Source organism: Petaurus breviceps, unplaced genomic scaffold (genome assembly GCF_028583685.1).
Source record: "Petaurus breviceps papuanus isolate PSGF00001 unplaced genomic scaffold, PetGlider_PUasm1.0 189, whole genome shotgun sequence".
Taxonomy (NCBI): Eukaryota; Metazoa; Chordata; class Mammalia; order Diprotodontia; family Petauridae; genus Petaurus; species Petaurus breviceps.
The window spans coordinates 51,812,373-51,836,196 of record NW_027185809.1 but is presented as its reverse complement, the minus strand read 5'-3'; the positions used below and the strand labels follow the sequence as shown (position 1 = coordinate 51,836,196).

The 23,824-nt window shown below is 35.7% G+C and overlaps 1 protein-coding gene across 4 annotated transcripts in view; it reads left to right on the top strand.

The window, feature by feature from the left end:
• The window catches only part of EML5 (EMAP like 5), a 190,976-nt gene extending 170,187 nt beyond the window's left edge, over positions 1-20,789 (top strand). For 3 of the 4 annotated variants that reach the window (XM_069092388.1, XM_069092391.1, XM_069092390.1), the window contains 10 exons: positions 718-926; positions 3,546-3,703; positions 9,254-9,368; positions 9,865-10,053; positions 10,239-10,411; positions 16,612-16,774; positions 17,095-17,198; positions 18,366-18,519; positions 19,806-19,906; positions 20,291-20,789. In XM_069092388.1, coding sequence (XP_068948489.1) covers positions 718-926; positions 3,546-3,703; positions 9,254-9,368; positions 9,865-10,053; positions 10,239-10,411; positions 16,612-16,774; positions 17,095-17,198; positions 18,366-18,519; positions 19,806-19,906; positions 20,291-20,327 — 1,403 coding nt within the window. In that variant the 3' untranslated portion in view covers positions 20,328-20,789. Of the gene's footprint in view, positions 1-717; positions 927-3,545; positions 3,704-9,253; positions 9,369-9,864; positions 10,054-10,238; positions 10,412-16,611; positions 16,775-17,094; positions 17,199-18,365; positions 18,520-19,805; positions 19,907-20,290 lie in introns of those variants that run through there. The other variant, XM_069092392.1, reaches the window with a different exon arrangement.
• Positions 20,790-23,824: the final 3,035 nt, after the last annotated feature.

The window sequence follows — 23,824 nt, the reverse complement described above, 5'->3', positions numbered from 1 at the left end:
GATTTTTGATGGAGATATAAATTAATCCAACCATTGTTAAAAAGTAGTTTGTAATTTTGCTTTTTAAAAAGTGGCTAAAATGTGTACCCACTATTAGGTACTAGGCATACTCCTAAAGAGGTCATAGGTATAAATAAAGGTACCATATACCTCAAAATAAGCATAGCAGCACTTTTTGTGATAGTAAAGAACTGGAAACAAATTGGGTGCCCAATGGGGAATGGCCACACAAATTGTGTTATATAAATGTAGTGAGGTATTGCTGTAAGTAAAATGACAAATAGACTCCAGAAAAGCATAGGAAGATGTATATGAACTGGTGCAGAATGAAATAAGCAGAACCAGGAAAATAACATGCAATGATTAATAATGATGTAAACAAGAAGAACAAAGAACAAGGAGCCTTCACCTTGGAGAACAGTGCAAAAATGAGCTTCCCTTCATTGCAGAGATGAGTTATTGCAGATATAGAATATCACATATACTGGCAGACCCATTAGATACATTTATTTTATTGAGCTGCCTTTTTTTCTCTTTTTTAATCTTTACTACAAAGAATAGTTTGTGTGTGAGAGGGAGATGGATTTAAGAAAAAAGTGTGTTGTAAAGCAAACAGTATCAATAAATAAGATTAAGCTTTTAAAAACTATGAGTTTTATTTGAGGATTTTAGACTTGATCCCTTTATAGAATTTTTGTTGTTGTTTGTTGTTACTAGGTGCCAAAATTGCAAGCAGAGCAGGACATAACCAACGAATTTTTGTAGCAGAATTCAGACCAGATTCAGATACTCAGTTTGTTTCAGTAGGAGTAAAACATGTCAGATTCTGGACCTTAGCTGGAAGAGCTCTTCTTAGTAAGAAGGGACTACTGAGTACAATAGAAGATGCCCGGATGCAGACGATGCTAGCTGTAGCTTTTGGAGCAGTACGTATTGTAATTGAACTTTTAAAAAGTGGGTGCACGTGTGTGTATTTGTGTGTGTATCAATTTAACCATTGTTTGTAACTTTGTATGTTGTGTATTTCTCTAAATCAAATGAGCCATTATTATACAGTCTTATATAATCTCTTAACCATAAAATATGCTTATGTCTTTGCATAAGACCTCCCTGACTCTTTCCCTAATGTTCCTATTGTCAAAAATGGGGAATCTTAATAGGAGAGAAGGTAATAACAGTAGCTTATTTAAGTATCAGGGCAGAGTACTGGATAAAACTTTGAATCAAGAGGACCTTTATTTCCCACCTCAGCTATTTACTCAGTTGGGTGAATAGGTCCAAGCCTTTTTGGAGCTTCCTTTCCTCCTCTTTAAAATGTGTTTAAGAATCTTTGAACTGTGTCTATAGCACAGGGCTGTTGTGAGAAAAGCACTTGGTGTTAAAGCACCCTATAAATGTGAATTATAAATTTGATTGTCACTCTTATACATCACCATTAATCGCAGAGTATTTATCTCCACGTATGGAAGACCAGTGACTTACTTAAAATTACAACAAGGGACAGAACAAATAGGCATCCAGATCTCCCAAAATCTTCTTTCAGCTCTTTTTCAAATTCCTGAAAAGTGGCTCTCAATGTTAAGGAGCCGCAAACCATTCCTGTGCTCCTACAAGAAAGATAGTTTGTGACTTAAAGACTTAAAGTATTTAGGATTTCCTTCATTTTTTAGGTTTTGGGTTTGTGTTTTAGGCATTTTTTAATAACGAAGAGCAGCCATGTGACTTTTGTAGCCTCACTTTAGTTCAATGAATGTTTAGTTAAGTGTTCCTCCTTATTTAGTATAAGTCACTGTAATTTGTGTGGGGATACAAAGATAAAAAAATAATACTGGCTCTGGAGGAGATACTATACTACTGTGCATGCTCATGCAGGAAATAGATAAGATGTGTACAAGAAATAAGCATGAGCTAGAATATGAGCAAGGTGAAAGAGAGGTCCAGATATGGTGCTCTAAGAAAATTTCGAGAAGGGGGAGTTAGCTTTCTGTTGGGAGATAAGGCAAGACCTCATGAAGGAAATAGCTCACGATTGAGTTAGGTCTTAAAGGAAGAGAATGTCAACAGGAAGAGATAATAAAAAGTACTTTCTCTTTCTGAGGAATGCCCTGTGAATAAATGAAAGCAGAAGACAGGATAGCATCAGAGAATAGCTAGTGGTCTGACTAGAATGTAGAACGTGTGAAGGAAAGAAGTGTGAAATGAGCCTGGAAAGGTTGATTAGAGCCAGATTGCAGAGAGCCTAAAATACCAGTCTAAGGAGTTTTTATTTTGTCCTATGAATAGAGAGTGTATGGAACTGACATTGTAAATATGCATCGAGAAGATTTAGGGGGAAATTACATGAGGAATAGAGAAGGTAGCATACTACTTATATCTCTACATGAGATTAGATGTGCTTTGGACACAGGACCCCCTGTGTTCATGGGAGGTAAAGGGAGAACAGACCTCAAAAGAAAAGAGAAACAACTATGCTATACAGAGTAGTGATGCTATGAGCAGTTACTTTATTTTATCCTTTTCATAGATCATCAGTAAGCTTCTAGCTTGTTCTAGAGCACAATTTGGCATTTTAATCAACTATTAAGATTCCAATATGTTGGGGCGGCTAGGTGGCACAGTGAGTAAAGCGCTGGCCCTGGAGTCAGGAGGATCGGAGTTCCGTTCCAGCCTCAGACACTTAGCACCCACACAAAAAAACTAGCCGTGTAACCTTGGGAAAGTTACTTAACCCCAATTGCCCTCCAAAAGGCAAAAAAAAAAATTCAAATATGTTAATAAAATTTAACTTTGGGATGGCCAGGTAGTACAGCGAGTAAGAGCACCGGCTCCAGTGTCAGGATGACCTGGGGATCAAATCTAGGCTCAGATACTCAGCACCACACCCAGAAATAACTGGCCGTGTAACCTTGAGCAAGTTACTTAACCCCGATTGCTTTAAAAAAAATAAAATAAAATTTAACTTTCTAATTTGGGGTGACTGATTAATGGAATATTTTTATTATTGTTATCTTAAATTCTTGGTGGCTAATCTAATAATAAAATAACTGACATTTATATAGCACTTTGAAGTTTACAAAGCACTGAACATAATTTCATTTGAGGCTCACAAGAAGCGGGTCAACATGTGATTTTTTTTTTTATCACAACTCAAGACTATTCACTAAGGCATTGACGGATTGTGATTTGCTTCAGTGTGGGAACCCATAGTGATAAAATCATGGATCTGTAAAAATGTTGAAAACGGTAACTAAATCCAGAAAATTCTTCTAACATGATTTTAGCGATTAGTTTCAATCACTTCTCTGATTATATCTTTTATCAAATCTATTGAAAATAACAGCACTGAGTTGTTGCTCTGTTTCTTCAAGCTCTGAAATAAATTCTAACAAAAAAGAGGTGGGTGGGGAGATATGATAGGCAGCAGTAATTTATAAACTAGATAATCATTGTTTGCACTGAGAAGTCATATGCTTTATATTATAATTGCTTGCATCCATTACTTTCCTCATTTAAATCTTTTGATGAGTGTATTTTTCCCCTTTCAGAATAACTTGACATTTACAGGTGCCATCAGTGGAGATGTCTGTGTGTGGAAAGACCATGTTCTATGTCGTGTTGTGGCCAAAGCTCATAATGGACCTGTCTTTGCGATGTACACAACCCTTAGAGATGGGCTTATAGTCACAGGTGGCAAAGAAAGACCGTAAGTATCTTTTTTTCTTATTTGCAATTTTAACTAGAATCATCAACTAAGTGGAAACTCCACTTGAATAAATATGAATATTTATGAAGTTGCCACCTATTTAGCTTTATAAATCACTCTATTTTATGCTTTTAAACCATGTCAGTTTTTTCTTTTCACATACTTCTCTTCCTTCTCTTCATCATTTCTTATCTTTATTATCTCTTCAAATTTTTCCCTAGTATAATTTAATTTTAACTCTAGTGACTCTGTAATAGGTAAGATCTTTAGAGCGTTGAACTTAGAGGCCTGTGTTCAAATAACAGTTCAAATCCCCAGTTCTTACTAGCAAGATGGCCCAGAGCCTAGCCCTTAAACTCTGAATTACAAGAAAAACTTTCATGTATAAAATGGAAATAATATACTACTTATCTCACAGTTTTAGAGGAAAAACTTTTGTTAAGTCTTACATATCATAAAATGTGAGTCATGATCATTTTAACTATAATCCAATTCCACAAGTAGTAAGCTTCTTTCACACACCTAGCATAAACATTTCTTTTTGCCTTTTTTTTTTTTTGGAGTGGGAAAGGCAGGGCAGTTGGGGTTAAATGACTTGCCCAAGGTCACACGGCTAGTAAATGTTAAGTGTCTGAGGTTGGATTTGAATTCAGGTCCTCCTGACTCTAGGGCTGGTGCTCTATTCACTGTGCCACCTAGCCACGCCCTAGCAGAAATCTTTGCAGAGAAATTTCCTCTAGTGAACGCATATTTTAAAATGTTTTAATAATTATATGCTGTTACCATTTTGTTTGAGATAAATTTGTCAGATCTATATGATCTGTGATGATGTAGGCTAGTGGTCTACAAACTTTTTTAATCATTAATTTCTATCAGTAAATAACTTTTTAACCCATACTCCAATATGTTTATATTTATTTATAAATTATGTACAGTACTCTTGTACTAAGGTACTTTGAACATTATCATAAGTATGAGATAAAAATGAACAATATTTTGAAAAATTAATGGTAATTTTTGCTCTTGAGAATAATGCGATTGAATATTTTTCATTATTATAATCCCTGTGTATTCCTTAGTAGGTAGGCAGAGTCATAAATAATAATTATTACTAATTAAACAATTAACTAGATTGACATCTAACCAAAGAGATGAATTTTTAGATACTTTTTTACAAACTGTACAATATAACAATCAAATAATAACTGGTTACAACATTTAGTGAACAAGAAAACTTTTTAGCAAAAACCATGTGTATTTGTAGATAATCATACATTATACAAAAATAATAAGCAAAAGTGAACTGTCCTTGATTCTAACTCAGCAGAAAGTTTTCAGAAAAATCTATACTTCTTACTTTTCATGGATCTGTGTAATAATTGATCTGATACCTTAATTTCCTATTCCTGTTTAGATTTTTTTTTTCTTGTATGAGTGTGAGGAACCACAAGAAGGCAAGTTTGGCTGGGTACAAGAATGGAATAATGTATAAAATGAGGCTGGAAAGGTAATTTGGGAACAGTTTATAAAGGGCCTTAAATGACATACAGAGGAGTTTATATTTGATTCTAGAGGTAATAGCCACTGGAATTTAGGGAGGGAGAGAGTGTGACTTGACTGACTAAAAATTTCTTTGGCTAGTGTGGAATGTAGACCAAAGTGGGGAGAGATTTGAAGCAGGGAGCTCATTGTAATAATGCCGCCAAGATGGGATGAGGTCCTGATGGCTATGTGAGTGGAGAGAAAAAAGTGGATGTAAGAGATGTTATGGAGATAGAAATTGGAAATTTATTTATTTGTTTATTTTTGCCTTTTGGAGGGCAATTGGGGTTAAGTAACTTGCCCAAGGTTACACGGCTAGTTTTTTTGGATGGGTGTTAAGTGTCTGAGGCCCGAACCAAACTCAGGTCCTCCTGACTCCGGGCCGGCGATCTACTCACTGCGGAAACAGGAAATTTTTGACAATTGCTTGCATATGTGGAGTCAGTGAAAGTGAAGAATTGAGGATGACACCTGAGTTGTTAACCTGGGTGATTAGAAGGATGGTGGCATCCACCCCTTACAGAATTACGAAAATTTGGAAGAGAATTGGTTTTTGGTGGGAACTTTGTGCCAGGTACTATGCTAAATCCTGGGAATGCAAATACAATTTAAAAAGACAAACCCTACATGAAGGAGCTTACATTCTAATGAGAGAAGACCACACATAAAATTAGCTGGTAATGAATGGAGAGGGATACCTTTGAGGGGGCAAGGTCAAGACTTGGGAGTTGAGCCCGTAGAGCAGTGAGCATGAAGGGCTAGGAACTTCCTAAAATAGTGTATTTAGACAGAAACTCACTAGTCAGAGGAGGGGACCACAGGTGTGGAGGATGGTGGGGTAAAGGTAGAAAAGTCTGTAGAAGCAAAAATGAGTTAATGTGAAATGGAATTAGATATGTGGTATAGATCATGACCCCTCCATGGTAGCTTATCCTGTGCAGCTCACTCTGTCCCTCCCAAAATGAAAAGGGAAGAGGTGAGTTTAGCGCCATGGGGCAAGGGGCAGGGGCACAACAGATATAGAGATTGGGGGTGGGGTGGAGATTTCCTGTGATAATTACACAACTGCTGCTGTGGGTACATAGTTAGATTACAGTTTACCTTAAGCATTGAAGCCTGGTACAGAAAGGAAGTTAGGAGCTTTCACAGAGTTAAGAGTAGGATTAAGGGATAATGAGTATTCTTGTATTGGAGATGAGCATTACAGTTGACTACCAGGGAGCATTGAATACGGAACCTAAAAATAGTCCTGTACTAACAATATGACAAAAATTATCATTAATTAAAATATTTAGCAATGTAGATCGAACTGTCTTCTTTTCAAGTCTTCATATATACCCTGGGACAGGGGTGGGGAACCTGTGGCCCTGAGGCCATGTGTGGCCTTCTGAGTCCTTGGGTGCCACCTTTTGACTGAATCCAAGTTTTACAAAACAAATCCTTTTATTAAGGGGATTTGTTCTGTGAGGTTTGGATTCAGTTTTCGGGCCACAGTTGAGGGCCTACAAGGCCACATGTGCCTTCCAGGCTGCAGGTTCCCTACCCCTTCCTCTGCTAGGTACAGAATACTTTATCTACAGCTCAGTGAATTTGGATGCTCACATTTTCCTACAGTAAACCAAGTATAGTTACATGACCTGGAGCATTATCTAAAATTAGCAGTACTTTAATTGCAGTGTTATTGCCCTTAAAATATTTTTCAACAGTTGGACTTTGAAAACCATTCTTCAAAAGCAGCTTTCTTATATGACCACCAAAGAACTAGAACCAATCAATGGTTATACACAATTATTGATTTTAATTTTAACTCCTCTTCTGCCTTACCTCCCAATAAAAGTGTTTGGTGATCCTTAGATCCTTTAAATCCAGGTTGTTTTTTTTTCTTGGACATCCAAGTTCTGTAAAGCATGTTTTTCTAGAATAAGCAAGTGTCATCTGCATTAGGCATTTGTTAATCAACGTATCTACCTTCTTTGATTATTTTTCACTGATCATCAGGATATTTAGTTGCTGCATTCTCATTTGCACTGACCATCTCTCTGATAATTTTTAAATTATGTAATTAAACTCAATTTTAAAGAGATCTAACTAACATTTGCAATAAAAATTTCTTCTCTAGCTACTTCATTTCCTTTTTCTTTCATTGTCTTAAATAAACTTGAAGCTTTTTACCAATGGCTGCTTTGCTAAGAGGAATACACTGTTTATTTTAATAGATATAGCTAAAAGATACTCCATTTCTATCACTGGAACATTTCTCTTCCTTGTAGTTACAAACCACAAAAAGCTACTGCAGTACTGCCTTTTTCTTTTATTTCATCTGTGTGTTTTGTAATATTCTCTAGTTTAGATTCAGGCATTCCTATATCTCATTTCACATTCATGCCATTTAAATTCCATCAAATTTTTGTTATAGTGTAATAATTTAGGGTAATAATTTGGAAGGAGATCTCTAGGCAATCTCTTTTTTTTTGTCCTGGTAATGTTTCCATTTAAAGTATTCTTCCTTTTGTCCACTTTGTTAAGGGCTTTTAAAAAATATAACACAGCTGTTGATAATATAATATACAAGCAGCACATGACATTAGGTAAGTGAAGACTGACATAGCAGGTTAAAAACCCACAGATGTCTGCCTTGGACATGTTACATTAACTGAATTTTGGCCAGTATTAAATATGATCTGGTATTTTGTAGTATTAAATCACTAAATTGAATTTTGAATGATTCAAACTTGAATTAATTGGACCCTAGCTCTACATAGTAGGTTATATAATGTTTCTTCCACTAAAATGTGAACTTTTTGAGGGCAGGGACCATGTTTTTGCCTTTCTCTCTATCACCAGTGCCTGGCACATAATAAACACATAGGAAGTGCATGTGATAATGACAGTGATGAGGAAAATGGCTACAGTCTCTTAACATTATTTTTGGAATGTATTTAATGACTTTTCATTTTTCACAGTGTCTAACTTTCAGGTCAGTTTAAAACATTATTCTTAGCTAGTCTGTATCTAAAAATAAAGTGGGGGTGGCCAGGTGGTGCAGTGAGTAAGAGCACTGGCCCCAGAGTCGGGATGACCTGGGATCGAATCTGGGCTCTGATACTTAGCAACCACACAAAATAACTGGCTGTGTAACCTTGGGCAAGTTACTTAACTCCAGTTGCTTAAAATAGATAAAAAATAAAGTGAACAGGAATTCTAAACAATGATAGCTTTAGAATTAGAAGGCTTCCTTGGGCTGCTTTGACTCTTAGAGGTTCAGAAGTATCCTTACCCTTCCTAAGGAAGTTCCCCTGTCCCATTCTGCCTATTCCTAATATCAGAAGGATATGTAATTTAGTCCCTTAAGCTCTTTCTACTCCTTTCAGGCCTGTAAGCTTAACCTCTTCCTTTTCAGTTTCATATTCTTCTACCCTCTACATGAATTCTTAATTATTGTCAAACTGGTCTACTTGCTGTCCATGGAACAAGTAGGTAGATACTACAGTTTAGTTTGGTTAGTGGGGAAAGTGTGAGACTTGTATTCAAAAGACCTAGATTCAGATACTGGCAATGACTGTGTGATTCTGGACAACTCACTTCACCTTATTGTGCTTCACTTCTTTTGTCTGTAAAGAAAGGATAATGATATTTGCATTACCTACCTTACAGTGTTATGAGAAAAGTACTTTGTAAACTTTCATATTTATACAAATGTGAGCTATTAATATTGATGTTAATAATCTGGGCTGGAATTTTTAAAGATATAAATGATAAATGATTGTCTATTATATATTGGGAATATGGAGGAAAAGGATATATTACCTTAAAATTGACATTACTCAAAATGAAATTATTTTTACATTGAATTTTTTTTTGGACAGAGACTGATTTTAAAATATCAGAAGAATCTGATTTGAAATAGGGATACATTTCACATCCTTTTTATTTTAATTAAGATAGTTATATCCAGTTTTACAACTGATATTTAGCCTATTGTTTGAGTTTGGGTTATTGTTTACTTAGGTCAAAAGAAGGAGGAGCAGTTAAGCTTTGGGACCAGGAGCTGAGGCGATGCCGTGCTTTCAGACTAGAGACAGGACAAATTACAGATTGTGTTCGTTCTGTGTGCAGAGGCAAAGTAAGATTTTTTTTTTACTTACATTTATTAGGTTTTATAGGGATTAGAGAGCAATTTTTGTTGTAATTTTCTTACCCATTGCTGCACTTGTCACTGAGACTAATTTACTTGCCCTTTCTTCTCTGCTACTTCCTTTATTCTGCCATCTTTGATTCTGCAGTTATATGTAGTACCCTTGTATCACTGCAACAAGGTAGAAAGTTTTCCTCCTCACCTTATCTGTCTATGTTTACTTTGGCTTGTTTTCTTGAACTTACTCCCAACATTAATTAAGTAGACTTGGGTTCAGAAGCCATATGGCTCAGTTGGTTAGAGCATGTTAAATAGCATTATAACCATTTAGCTGATCACAGAAAGAAATGCTGTACACAGTGACCATAGACTATATCTCTGGAATTCAAAGCCACATATCTTCCTGATTGTGAATCAGTAGTCATTTTTGTTTTTAAAAAGACAATATATAACAGAAAATGTAACATTTTTACCTATGTTTCAGGGAAAGATACTAGTTGGGACTAAGAATGCTGAAATAATTGAAGTAGGAGAGAAAAATGCAGTGTGTAACATTTTAGTTAATGGTCATATGGATGGACCAATCTGGGGACTTGCAGCACATCCTTCAAGAGATTTTTTCCTTTCTGCTGCAGAAGATGGCACAGTGAGACTCTGGGATATTGCTGATAAAGTAAGTACAAATAATTTAGAAAGCTGTTACTGTTTGTAAGCATTGGCACAACAATTCTGCATTTGTTAATAATTAAGGAAATTATTTTCTCAGAAATTATATTGAGTAGTTGATAGCCTTTGGGAAAACTGATTTGTACACGATATCTAATTTGAATCCTCTATGACTTTTCTGTTCTCATGTAGAAGATGCTAAATAAAGTCAATTTGGGTCACGCTGCCCGTACTGTGTGCTACAGTCCTGAAGGGGACATGGTAGCTATTGGCATGAAAAATGGAGAATTTATCATTTTACTGGTGACTTCTCTAAAAATATGGGGAAAGAAAAGAGATAGGAGATGCGCCATCCAAGACATCAGGTATGAACATAAAAAAGTCACACTAATCCAGACAGCCCAGAATTCTGTTTCTGACACTAACACTAAGAAATATATTATAGGGGAACAGTTTTGTTCTTTGTGATGTCAACCTCCAGAAATTATGTCCAAATGTGATATGTCTCTGAGCCTTTTAAACTATCCTATTTAGTATTTTATATCTACCCTTCATGTATTTATTAAAAATTTCTTTAAGCTCCAATTATGTTTTCAACTTCTTGGAAGTAGAGAGTTTCTTAACATGGCTTTGCTTATATATGTAATAATTCCTCTTATTTGGACTGAAACTTACTCTCCCAAGCTTTAAGAAATTCCTTCTACTTATGTTCTAGGATCTGGTAAGGAAGTCCATAGTGACCTATCGTTCATGGGTTTATAAATTTTCAGCTTGTTGCCACTCAGCCTTCATCTTTGCAAATGTTCAAGTTCTAATTTTAAAAATTTTAGTCTATCTCTTGAACATTTCGCTATTTCTCCCTGTGTATTCTGCATATACATGGATCTATAAAAAGGCATGATAATGTTTTTACCTACCATAGGGCTGAGCAAAAAGCAATGTCACAAAAAATTAGTTTCTTCTTCCTCATGTAGCACATCTAGAAACTGACATAAGATCAAAGTGGTAATTCCACACCATCACCCCTGAAAAATACTTTTGTTACAAAAAATGCTGACAGATTTTCTGCTCCATTTTTCATCTGTTTATTGGTCTCCTTCTAATTTCATTTTTAAAACCTTTTGGAATGAGCTGATTAAAATGGGTTGCACACACACCAAGTCTTCTGAAAACTCATTTTTGTCTGTAGTGTTTTATGAAGCAGATCTTATACCACCATCTTCCTCTACCTTTCACACACCCAAATTATTTCAGTTATACTCTGTCCCCTTTTAAAAATCCACTACAGTAAATTATTCTACCATCCACCATGGGAATTAATTTCAGGATGGAACAAACTTCACTGCTGGGAGATTCTTAGTATATAAACCATCACTGACAGGAAGTCATCACTTTTGTCCTGCTTCTGTCATCCAGATATCAAAGACATCTATTAAATTACTCATCTGCCTTTCTTTTTTTCTCTAAATTGAAGAGCCTCCATTTCTGTACTTTCCCTATGAGAAATAACCCTTCCCTCCAATCACAATTTTCTTCGAGTGATATGGTTACTCACTTTTGCCTTAAGTTGTGAAATACTCTTCTTAATCATCTGACCAATACTGATGGCATTATTTTTGCACTGTTCTTGATATGGACATTTGTTCCTACCCTTCTACAGTCATTAAAGAGGTTTTTGTTGGATGCGGTGAATGATACAAAGATTTATTATTCTGTTGTCATCATAGGTCTCTCCCCTGAGGAATGTATATTTGCATTGTGAAAATAACCTGTAAAAAGTTAGCTGTGTCCTTAAATATGCTTTAATGTGTTTTAGTTAAAAAGATTGAAAAAATTGCCTAAAGTTCAAGTTCCCAGCCTTCAGAAAAGCTTGGCAGTAGAGAAGGAATATCATAGTGGAACCAAGCAATCTTAAGATGACATGATGAAAAATGGTGTCCACCTCCAGAGGAACAACCGATGAGCTATGAGTACAGAGTGAAGCATATTTTTTCACTTTACTTTTTCTTGCTTTTTTAGCAACATTGCTAATGCGGAAATGTTCTGCATGACTTCACATGTATAATGGGTATCTTATTGCTTTGACTTCTCACTGGGTGTGGGAAGGCCTGAAGGGAGAGAACAAAAAAATGAATGTTAAAAAAAGTCTGGAGATGAAGGAGCAGGACAGGCATTTTCCTACACTCTTCCTTCTTCAGCCTCAGAAGCAGAGAAGGCAAATTAAATGAAGAGCAGCCGTTTTTTATTTCAGTGCCCCTTTGCTTCTAGTTGTGTCACATAATCATAGCGACACAATTTTTTTGCCTTTTTTGGGGGTGAGGGCAGTTGGGGTTAAGTGACTTGCCCAAGGTCACACAGCTAGTTTTTGTTTTAAGTGTCTGAGGCCAGATTTGAACTCGGGTCCTCCTGACTCCAGGGCCAGTGCTACCACTGTGCCACCTAGCCACCCCAATAGCAACACATTTAAATAGACTTGTTAGTCCCAATAGGACTATGAAGGATTTAGTGTGCTATATCTTAGCACCATGTTATACATGAAAAACTGAGAATTAGAGTGATTAAGTCACTTGACCTTGGTCACACAGCTAGCATGAGTTAGAATTTGAGCCCAGGTGTCCTGACTTGTTAGTGTTCTTAATTATAAAGAAAAGTTTAAGTACCCAGTCAACTGATAGGTATGGGTAGGCCTTGATGATCCACAGAGAACAGAAGTGTCAGGGAACAGTGACATTAAACAGATACCGTGTTTCCCCGATAATAAGACCTATCCCGAAAATAAGCCCTCCCCTTACTGTGTAAGATTCCTCTAAAATAAGCCCTCCCCCTAAAATAAGCCCTATTGAGATTGCTACTGTAGTGAAGGTGATCCCCTGCGCTACACGCTACTTTACGGTACCCTCTGTATGCACCATCCCCACCCCCCCCGGGTGAAACGCACACCGCGCTCCGAGCTGCATCCAATCAGAGCTGCAGCAGTGAGCGCGTCATCCTGTTCTTCCCCGGTGATTTGTTTATTGAATAAAGGTACATTTTTTTGTTCACATTTACCTGTTTATTAAAATTGCTGTCAATGTTCATTAAAATAAGCCCTCCCCTGAAAATAAGCCCTCTGGTGTTTTTCTGTCCAAAAAAATTAATAGACAGTGTCTTATTATCGGTACAAACATTAACATGGTACAAACAAATTCTTATGCTCACTTTAATCACTGTTCTTAATGACATTTGTATCTCCTAAACACTATTTATATTTATGTATTTTCTTAACATGGGCTTTTATAGCTTCAGTTTCCTCCTCTGAAAAATGTGGATGTTACTTGAAATACTCACCTAAATTGGGTTTTGTGGGGGAAGGCACTTTGAAAACTTTGAGGCACTATATTAATGTGTGATTATTTGATATACAGGCATACCTCAGAGATACCACATTGGAATCAGCAGTGAAGCAATATTTTTTTGGTTTCCCAGTACATATAAAAGTTATGTTTACACTATACTGTAGTCTATTAAGTGTGCACTAGTTTCATGTCTAAAAAATGATATACATACCTTAAAAATACTCTATTGCTAAAATATGCTAACCATCATCTGAGCTTTAGCTTGCTGGTGGAGGGTCTTATCTCAGTATTGTTGTCTATTGACTGATAGAGGTGGTGGTTGCCGAAGACTTGGGCTGGCTGTGGAAGTTTCTTAAAATAAGGAAGTTTGTCACACTGATTGACTCTTCCTTTCATGAAATATTTCTTTAGCAGGCAATACTGTTTGATAGCATTTTACCCATGCTTTCAGTGAGGATGAACACAGCATCAAGGTCAGCTACCACATTGATGCTAAATTCTTTAACTTGAAAAGGCTATGAGCAAGGGGTGGCCAGGTGGCTCAGCGAGTAAGAGCACCGGCCCCAGTGTCAGGATGACCTGGGATCGAATCCGGGCTCTGATACTCAGCACCACACCCCGAAACACCTGGCCGTGTAACCTTGAGCAAGTTACTTAACCCCAATTGCTTTAAAAAAAAAAGTCTACAAGCAAGACCAAAGTGGAGGGAGTGTTGGTGCGTGATTTTCTGTTTGCAGAGTATTGTGCACTCAGTGCAGTCTCTGAAGCTCAGATGCAACAAAGCATGGATCAGTTCTCTGCTGCTCGTGCTAATTTTGGCCTAACAATTAACACCAAGGAAATACAGTGCTCCATCAGCCACTACCACACCATGCATATGTGGAACCTTCGGTTACAGCAAATGAAGTTTTGAGCACTGTGAATAAGTTCACTTACCTTGGCAGTGTACTTTCCAGGGACGTACACATTGATAACAAGGTTGATGCATGCATTGCCAGAGCTAGCTCAGTGTCTGGGAGGCTCCAAAGCAAAGTTTGGGAGAGAAGAGATATTAGACTGACTACCAAACTGAAGGTCTACAGAGACAGTGTGCTGACTTCATCGTGCTGTGCCTGTGAAACCTGGACAAGTCTACCAGCGCCATGCCAGAAAACTGAATCACTTTCCTTTGAATTGTCTTAGGAAGATTCTGAAGATCACCTGGCAGGATAAGGTACCAGACATTGAGGTCCTTACTGGAGCTAAACTGCCATTGTTGAAATGCAAAATGTACACTTAACAAAAAGACTTTCATGGAGAACTCACACAGGGCAAGCGTTCACATGGAGGTCAGAAGAAGTGATACAAGGACACTCTCAAGGTCTCTCTTAAGAACTTTGGAACTGATTGTGTAACATGGAACACACTGGCTCAGCATGGCATGCCCACATCAGAGAAGGTGCTGTGCTCTATGAGCAAAGCAGAATTGAAACAGCTCAAAGGAAACACAGGAGGCGCAAATTTACAGAATCCTCCCAAATGTGCACATGGACTGTTTGTGCCAGGCCTGGGGTAGAGCACCCCAAGTTCGTGCTGATCTCAACAGCCACAGCTGGACACACTGAAGCTTGACTGTAGCATAGGGGTGTCATTTTGGTCCTATTCGAGAATGAAGGACAACAACCAGCCAACTCATAGTGCAACATCTTTCAAAATTGGAGTTGGCCATCTAAAACACTGCTGCTGCTTTATCAACTAAGTCTATGTGATATTCTTCCATATTGTTATGTCTTGGGGAATAAAGAGGCCCAAGAAGACACAGAGAGATGGAAGAACAGCCAGTCAGTGGAGCAGTCATTAAACAAACATTAAGTTCACCATCATGGCACCCTAAAAACAATTACCAGAGTAAAATCAAAGATCACTGGTCACAGATCACCATTAACAGAAATAATAATGAAAAAAGTTTAAAATATGCGAGAATTACCAAAATGTGACACAGAGACATGAGTAGACATGAGCAGCAATAAGACTCACTCAACCAGGGTTGCCAAACCTTCAGTTTGTAAAAATAAAAATAAAAAAACACAAAAAAACCCAATATCTGCAAAGCACAATAAAGATGAGATGTACCTGTAGTAGGGAGAACACCAGGTTGTGAGATATAAGAAAACTGGATTCTAGGCATTTACTGGCTGAGCATTCATGGGCAGGCAGCCACTGAACCTTTTTAACCATCCATTTCCTTATCTGTGCAGTTGGCTAGTGCCCTTCTCCTGCTCATTTTGTATGCACTATTGTTTGTACGTAGCTGATTTGCACATTATCTCCCTCACTAGTGAGCTCCTTGAGAGCAGGGACTATTTTTTGCCCTTCTTTGCATCCTCATCCTTTATTTAAGCATGGTTCCTAGGTCAAAGTAGGTGCTTAATAAATGCTGGTTGACTGACTTCCCACATCCTAGTACTGGTGTAAGAATGGAAATACACATGAAAAACACTTTGAAAACCATAATGAAAACTATAAATGTAAGTTGTTATAATCATACTAGAAAAAGTATTATTGTTTCTAGTTTTCTGATATCCCATTTATCTGATGCCAAGTAGTCTGTTGGTGGTTTTTGTTATAAAGTTAAGAAAATGGGGCAGCTAGTTGGTGCAGTGAGCACTGGCCCTGGGGTCAGGAGGACCTGAGTTCAAATTTGACCTCAGTCACTTGACACTAGCCGTGTGACCTTGGGCAAGTCACTTAACCCCAATTGCCCAGCCTTCCCCCCTCCAAAAAAAAAAGCAAAAGATAAAGTTAAGAAAAGTATCACCCCCTACATTCCTCAGATCCATAGTCCTAGGAGCCTAGGAAAAAGGAATATGCCTACAGAATTCAGAGAATACAGTGATCTGAATGCTACATAATTGGCACTGAAAATAAGTGATACACATACATTGATGACTTAGACAACTGCATTCTGAAAAAGCTGCTCATAACTAAAAGTGGGATTTTCAGTTACAAAAGTTAGCTTGCAGCCTTCCAGTAGAGACTAGTACAGTTTACAAAAGGAGAGCTAATTAATTTGACAGCTTATGCTATTATTGTCAACTAAAACTAATATAGCCAAGTGTTTGCCATAACTTAGAAAATACATACCTTTGGTCGAGAATGGAAAAAGTCCATGCTTTTAAATCTTTGAACTATTTCAAATACACTATACTTTTGTTTTTTGCATGTTTCAGTGTTTTTCCTTATATATTCAGGTTTAGTCCAGACTCCAGATACTTAGCTGTGGGTTCTAGTGAGAATGCAGTGGATTTTTACGACCTAACATTGGGCCCTACCCTTAACAGAATCAGCTACTGCAAAGACATCCCAAGCTTTGTTATTCAAATGGACTTTTCTGCTGACAGCTGTTATCTTCAGGTATAGTACCTATAAACAGCTTATCAGAGTACTGATAAGAGCTGTAGTGCTTTAATTTAGGTACACTTAAATTTGGCCTTTAAACTATTTCATTTTAACTTCATTATTTCTGTATCCTGACATTTTCATTGGTCACTTCTCCCCATTTTTATTTCCTTGGGAAAAACTTGTGTTTATAGTGGTCATGTTTGATTTACTTTGGAAATGCAAATTAAGTGGCAGTATTACTACTATATGTACATAGTATAGCATATATAAACTTGTGACTTGGCAGTCTCTGGCGTAATTGAAATCTTGTCCCTTTTTAATCATAATGAAAGGTCTCCACTGGTTCATATAAACGGCATGTCTATGAAGTGCCTTCAGGAAAACAGCTGATGGATCAGTCTGCCATTGACAGAATAACTTGGGCTACGTGGACTAGGTAAATGTTTCATGGGTTCATGAGAGCTTTCTGAAAGTGGCTAATTTAGCTAAGAGGATCACTTTTCTGAACAACTCTATATATAAAGGCAAGAGCTGTCTGAAGCAAAACAAAAACAATGGCCAGTCAGTTTTATGTCAGTGATATTTCTTTCTCCAAGGGGTTTTCAAGAAATGCCAGCCAACAGCCTGCTAAGCTCTTCCTATGCAATTAAGAAGGGAACAATGAATAAATTTCACTGATAGCGGCTAGTTTTAACTATATCATCTCATTTTAAAAAAAAAAATACAAAAACCAAAGCACTGACAATTTGGGCTTTTTCTTAACTTCAGAAATATGAATAGTCATCACAGATTTCCAGTGGCAGCTTTAACTTGGAAATAGATGGATGACTGTGTTTTGTTTATAGCAGCTGCTACTTTTCTCTCAAGACTTTACAGTTATGCTTAAATTGTTGCAAAGAAAGGTCTTATGTGAATACAAGTCAGTATGGTGAATTTTCAGCATATTCTCAATATTCTATTTTAGAAACATGAGCAAAAAATTGCAGAAATTACAACTGCATATTCATACAGAAATTCTAGACAGATGAGAACTGCAGGTTCACCTTTGTTATATACACTCTGATAATAGGTTTTTTTCCTAGTGTGAGTCATGTTTATAAAGGTTTCTTTTCGTTGTTTATTTTCTTTTTTGTAACTGTATAGGATTAAAAGGTGCCACAAAATCGCTATCATGTATTATTGCTTTGGGAAAACGGAACTACTAACTTCCATAGTTGTTAGTACAAATATCTACTTAATCTTTTAAAAGAATTATGTCTTAAAGTCTTTTAAGTATCCCCTTGATTTTGAAAAATCCATTGGCCCTTAACAATTTAATGTATAATTACAGAAAAATATAAACCAACCATTCTCACAGTTACCATTAGTTCACATATGAGTTATCCCTTGCCTTAATTTATTTTTTTCCTTATACTTCCCTGATAGGTATTCTATTTATTACTAATGACTTTCCCTTTTAATTGTATATTCTATGAGTTTTCTTTATAAGTCTTGTTCAAAATCTTAAACTTATCATTAAAACATGCTCTTTTTCAGTAAAATCCAGGATTTTCCAGTGGACACAGTGACTTTTTTTTTTCTGTTCTTCCACAATCCCCTACAGCATTCTAGGAGATGAAGTAGTTGGAATATGGTCAAGACACAGTGAGAAAGCTGATGTCAATTGTGCCTGTGTGTCTCATTCAGGAATCAGTCTTGTAACTGGAGATGACTTTGGCATGGTCAAGCTATTTGATTTTCCATGTCCAGAAAAATTTGTAAGTATATATTCTGTTTAGTATTTGGTTTTATTGTACTGGTTCACTCCAAAGTAATTTAAAAAAAAAATGATTTGTACACGGGGCGGCCAGGTGGCACAGTAAGAGTACCGGCCCCAGAGTCGGGAGACCTGGGATCGGTTCTGGCCTGAGATACTCAACACCCACACAAAATAACTGGCTGTGTAACCTTGAGCAAGTTACTTAACCCCAATTGCTTAAAAAAAAAATGATCTGTACGTAAAATAAGTTAACTTCCTTTAGGTCAAGAAACTTTTTTTTTAACTCTACAATCTAGAATAACTTTCATTTTAAATAAACACTCATTTCTTAAATTAAAAAGTGATACAGGCAAGGCCCTAATGACTTTAAAAGAATGCATTGCATTCCAAGTTAATGTCACTTATTTGGAACCTAAATAGCATTTTTTCATTGAAAAAATTGTTTGCATGGCATCTATTAAGTGGAAAGATAAATTTCAGAAGTTAAAAACAGAGGGGGAAAATTAGGGCAGTTCCTGGGGCAAATGTTCCATGGTGGTCATTCATAAATAATATCTGTAATTCAGGTCCTAAGGAAGTCAAGAGCTGCACAATACTTTGTCATTTGGAAATATTTAAAACTTTTCCCTATATGCTTACCAGATTTCCCTGAATTTTCCAAATTTGTTAGGGCACCTATTACCTAACACCATGAGTATGAACAAAGAAGCTTTAAAATTTAGTGTGTACAATTTAAAAAAATTTTGTTTACATTTGTATATGCATGTACATATATATACATACATTTAAGTACTAGCTTCCCATTCCAATTAGAACATAAGCACTCCTTGCAAAGTAAGGGTTGTTTCATTCACGAATTCCTATTTGGTTCCCTAATAATAGATATTTTATAGATAATAGATACTTAATAAATGTTTGATTGCCGTATAATGACATCCTTTTTGAGACAAGATGGTTATCAGATTCTAAGTATGGTTTGCCCTCTTCCATATAGTGGGCAAGATTAGTTTTTTCATAAAATAATAGTGTAACTATCTTTGCCTGGAAACTTAAATTTAACTTATACTTTACCATAAAACGAAGCACACTTTTGTATCTAAGTCCAGCCAGATCTTATGCAGTAGGGAAAATGTCAAAGCCACATCTAAGACCTACCAGAGAGTCACAGTTACTTCAAGATGGCTTTTCTAGCAGATCTTTGATGAGTTTTAGTTTGTCTCCTAAAGAAAATTTGTCCTGATGTATCATTTTCACTATGATTTTCTTTTTCTCCCTATTATTCAGGCAAAACACAAAAGGTTCTTAGGTCACTCTGCACATTTGACCAATATTCGGTTTACAAGTGGTGATCGACATGTTGTTAGTGCTGGAGGGGATGACTGCAGGTTGGTATCTTTCCCTACTCAGAAAAGGATTAGGAAGGAGTAGAATGTCTTTAATGAAAATACTACAGGGAAATATTTACTAAAGCTTATGAGACTACCTTCAAAAGTTGAGTTTATAGTGTGACTTTGAGCAATTATTTCATAGTGAGAAGTCAGAATGATGATTTTATGTCTAACGTGAAATATGGTAGGAAAAACTAGAATTCCCTTATGGATTCTATTTGGCTAATATTACAAATATGCAAACATGACTTAAAAGTGGCTACTATTCACATTCTTTTAGAACCCCACGGAATTTTAGAGCCTCATCAAAATTTAAATACCCTGAGTATATTAGCATTTTTTCCTCTGACAACTTATTTTTGTATTTTTTTTTAATTGCAGCTTATTTGTCTGGAAATGCATACATATGCCACACTGAAGATTTGAATGCTGAGGAAATACTATATGAAGTAACTCAAGAATACAATAAGACTTTGCATGATCAAGAAATGGTGCTAACCCCAAGATAAATCAAAATTGCTGAAATGCTTAGAATCTTAACAGAAAGATTAACTCGATATACTTGCTATAGTACTTAATCATGTTGGTAACCTGTTCACTGCCAGATATTCAAAATAATATTCAGATAAATCACAGAGATGAATGTGGACTTCACATAAGACCAAGGATTTTATTTTAAACAATTATTATTTCCAGGGCTTTCTGTATCAACTTGGTAAGGCCATAAGGTACAGTATGATGTGGTAGTTTTTTTTGTTTTTTTTTTTTTTTTGGTAAGTGAAAGATCTTTATTCTTTATATTCTCATTCTCCTCTCCACCTTGCCCATCCCAGTTCACCCTTTTAGTTTCATATGAATAATGATAATATGATAATATGCTATTATCTATTTTGCTAAGGAAAATGAAGTTATTTCAAAATGTAACTTTCTTATTCATTTCAGCAAATTGGCACCAAACTAAAGTCTGACAATGGCTTACACACAGTAAATTTTCCTAGAGAAAATGGTAGAAATGTTTTAAAAATATCTTTATAAAAACTGAAGTCATTACAAATTCAGAACTGGCATATCCACAGCTGGTAAATCAATGCTTGCTAAATACACATGAAATGGCTCTCATAGACTTCAGTGATTTGATTTTTGCCCTTACTTAGAAACAATTTTTTTCACTTCGAGTACCTTGCACAAGGCTGGGAAGCATAACTCTAGTTATTGCTTTGTGATTAAATCCATGATGATTTCAACATCAGATGTATAAGATATCATAGTCCCACAATATTTGAACTCTAATCACCTTTTTCTAAGGTTCAGAAATTAACAATGTAAACTAAATTTTTTTAAAAGTACTTTTAGTAGTCTTAACTACATTGGAATAATGTCTCATGTTATTTGGGGGATAAATAATATTAAATAAAATTTTAAAAGATTTTAAAAAATTAATAGAAATTTTTTACAGGAATAAAACTCAACTGCAAGATATGCTTTAAAGTCATATTGATTTCATGTTTTGCTAAGATTTAGATGGTCTCTCTGAGGTTTCTTCCAGTCTTGGGACTCTAATACTATTTTAGCTGAACTTGTAATATTATTTTCATAGCAACTTTATTTTTAATAAGTACAAATGTGAAATAAATTCACTGGTTATGATAAATGCTTGGCATAAATTTAGGATGAAAATTCCCCCCCACATTGGGAAGATTAAAACAGCCTTACATAGGCTGGTTTCCAATATGATTTTTTAAAAATACTAAATGAAATGAATATTGATGTTTCAAAATTGAACACATTAAAATTACTGCTTAGCTGATTTAGACAAATAAGTGAAATACTTGTTCCCATTACTTGCTGCTAAGGACAAATAACTAGTATTATTTATGTGTGAAATTAAAATCCATTTTTAATTTAGAAAATCTTGTATAGCATCTACTTAAAATACCTAAAATTCTATACTGAGCTGGCTCCCTGTCCACCCCCCCCCCCCGGCCCCCGCAGTGCTTAAAACAGATCCTTGGATGTAGACTATTACATTAAGCTACTGGTATACAATTTTTTGAGTTGCTGCAAAAGTGTATTGATAGTATTCAGTGGATTAATTTAATGAGGTGTCCAGATTAACTTGCTTCCAAGATTGGCTCAATGTAGCAAAAACTAAACACAATTTACTTTTATGAACAATGCAAATATTTGCTGCATGTGACATTCTTAGAGCAATTATTATGTGTCAAAAGCGTATCAAAATGTTCTCTGAGGCAAAAACATCAGATGCATATCTTAGGATCCTCTAGTAAGACTTACAAATAATTAGAAATTCTGAATAGCATTCCCAGATACACAAGTTCATGTGGAAAGATATCCTGAAATATGTTCTCTCATATCCCCTATTCATGTAAACTCTAATATCAGTGGATTCTCCTGGATAAAACTAGTTTTAGGATTCAATCATTTTCTTGATCTCTTAAGCACTTCTCAATTAATATGAATTTCCTAAACAATATAGTGCTACCCAAAGTAGCAGAAAAGAAGTCACTTAAACTGCTCAGACAGTTCATTTAAAAATTTTAGTATTCATTCAGCACAGAACTAGATGTGTTTCCAGTTAGTGATAATGCCAGTTAAGCAATAGCAAAACGTTAGGCTATGGGGTAAATCAACTTTGTCTAGCTACATTCGATCTTAGTTGCCTTCTAAAATATAGGTAAGAAAAAAATAAAATATAGGTAAGAACCATAGCTGCAGTACTAAAGTCATCACTTGACTTTTTAACAAGTCTTAACTGATGAATTTATAACAGGAATTTATTTGGCCAAATATCATGTAAATCAATACAAAACAGTACTGAGTACATGCTCAAATTTCCTCTATGTATCCCAGACATAATCTTTTAAAAATTAATAATGAAAGAAAGTGGAGATTTTTTTTTTCCTTCTCAGGCAGTGAGTTTGTAAGCCTCTATGGAAAGGGAGCTATTCTGGAAAATCAGGAGCCTTATGCCTTTTTCAGATTAGGTTACACAGACTTCATAATTTACACCTGTAAAATCTGGCAGATACAAGATAGCCTTAATTATTGTTCAAGTCCTCTTTAGTTAAAGCTTTAAACAATGTTGCTAATTATATTTTCAAAACTTAATTGTGGGGAGCATAAAATTTGGCAGGTCACATGGAAAAACTGCCATATTTTATTAGAATCTTTTACAGTTTTGTTTTTAAAACCCAGAAAATTATTTTTGTGTGCATGACATGATTTATCTGGTTAATTTTATCAACCTAATTTGTTATCTGGTTACTATGTTATTTCCTGTTAACTTGTGATTCCACTGGGTTTAAAAACACAAGCATGCCAAAGCCTACTATGCACTCTTTGTACCAATCACTGTGCTACTGTCAGACCAAAACCATCTCCCTTCTTTGGTCCTCTGGTTCTTGTTAATTCTGGATCAAATTTTAAAAATTACCCAGCATTTGTTTTATGTGTAATTTTTTATGTCATAGTAACTGTAAGTAAAAAAAAAAAAAAGCAGTTATATTGTTTACTTAAGTGGCAAAATGTTGTTATATTTCAAGGTCAAAAATAATCAGTTTCTACCATATTAGTATGATTTTTCTCCCCAGTTTAATTCAAATTCCAACATCTGTTTAGTTTGGTTTTTTTTTTTTTGGTTTAAGTATAAAATTGGGTAGGATAATCCTTTTATAAAGAATTGTCTAAATTTCTTACAAATGGTTAGTCATTTAAACCAAATCTATGATTATTTACCTACTTTATAAATCATTTTTGGAAAGCCTTGTTTTGCAATAACTTAAGTTTAGTAGATTAGTTTAAAATAAGAATATAAGGGAATTGTCTTTTCCCCAAAACCAAGACTTTCTGGGGGGGGGGGGGTGCTGTAAAAAACTGCATACAGAAAAAATGTAT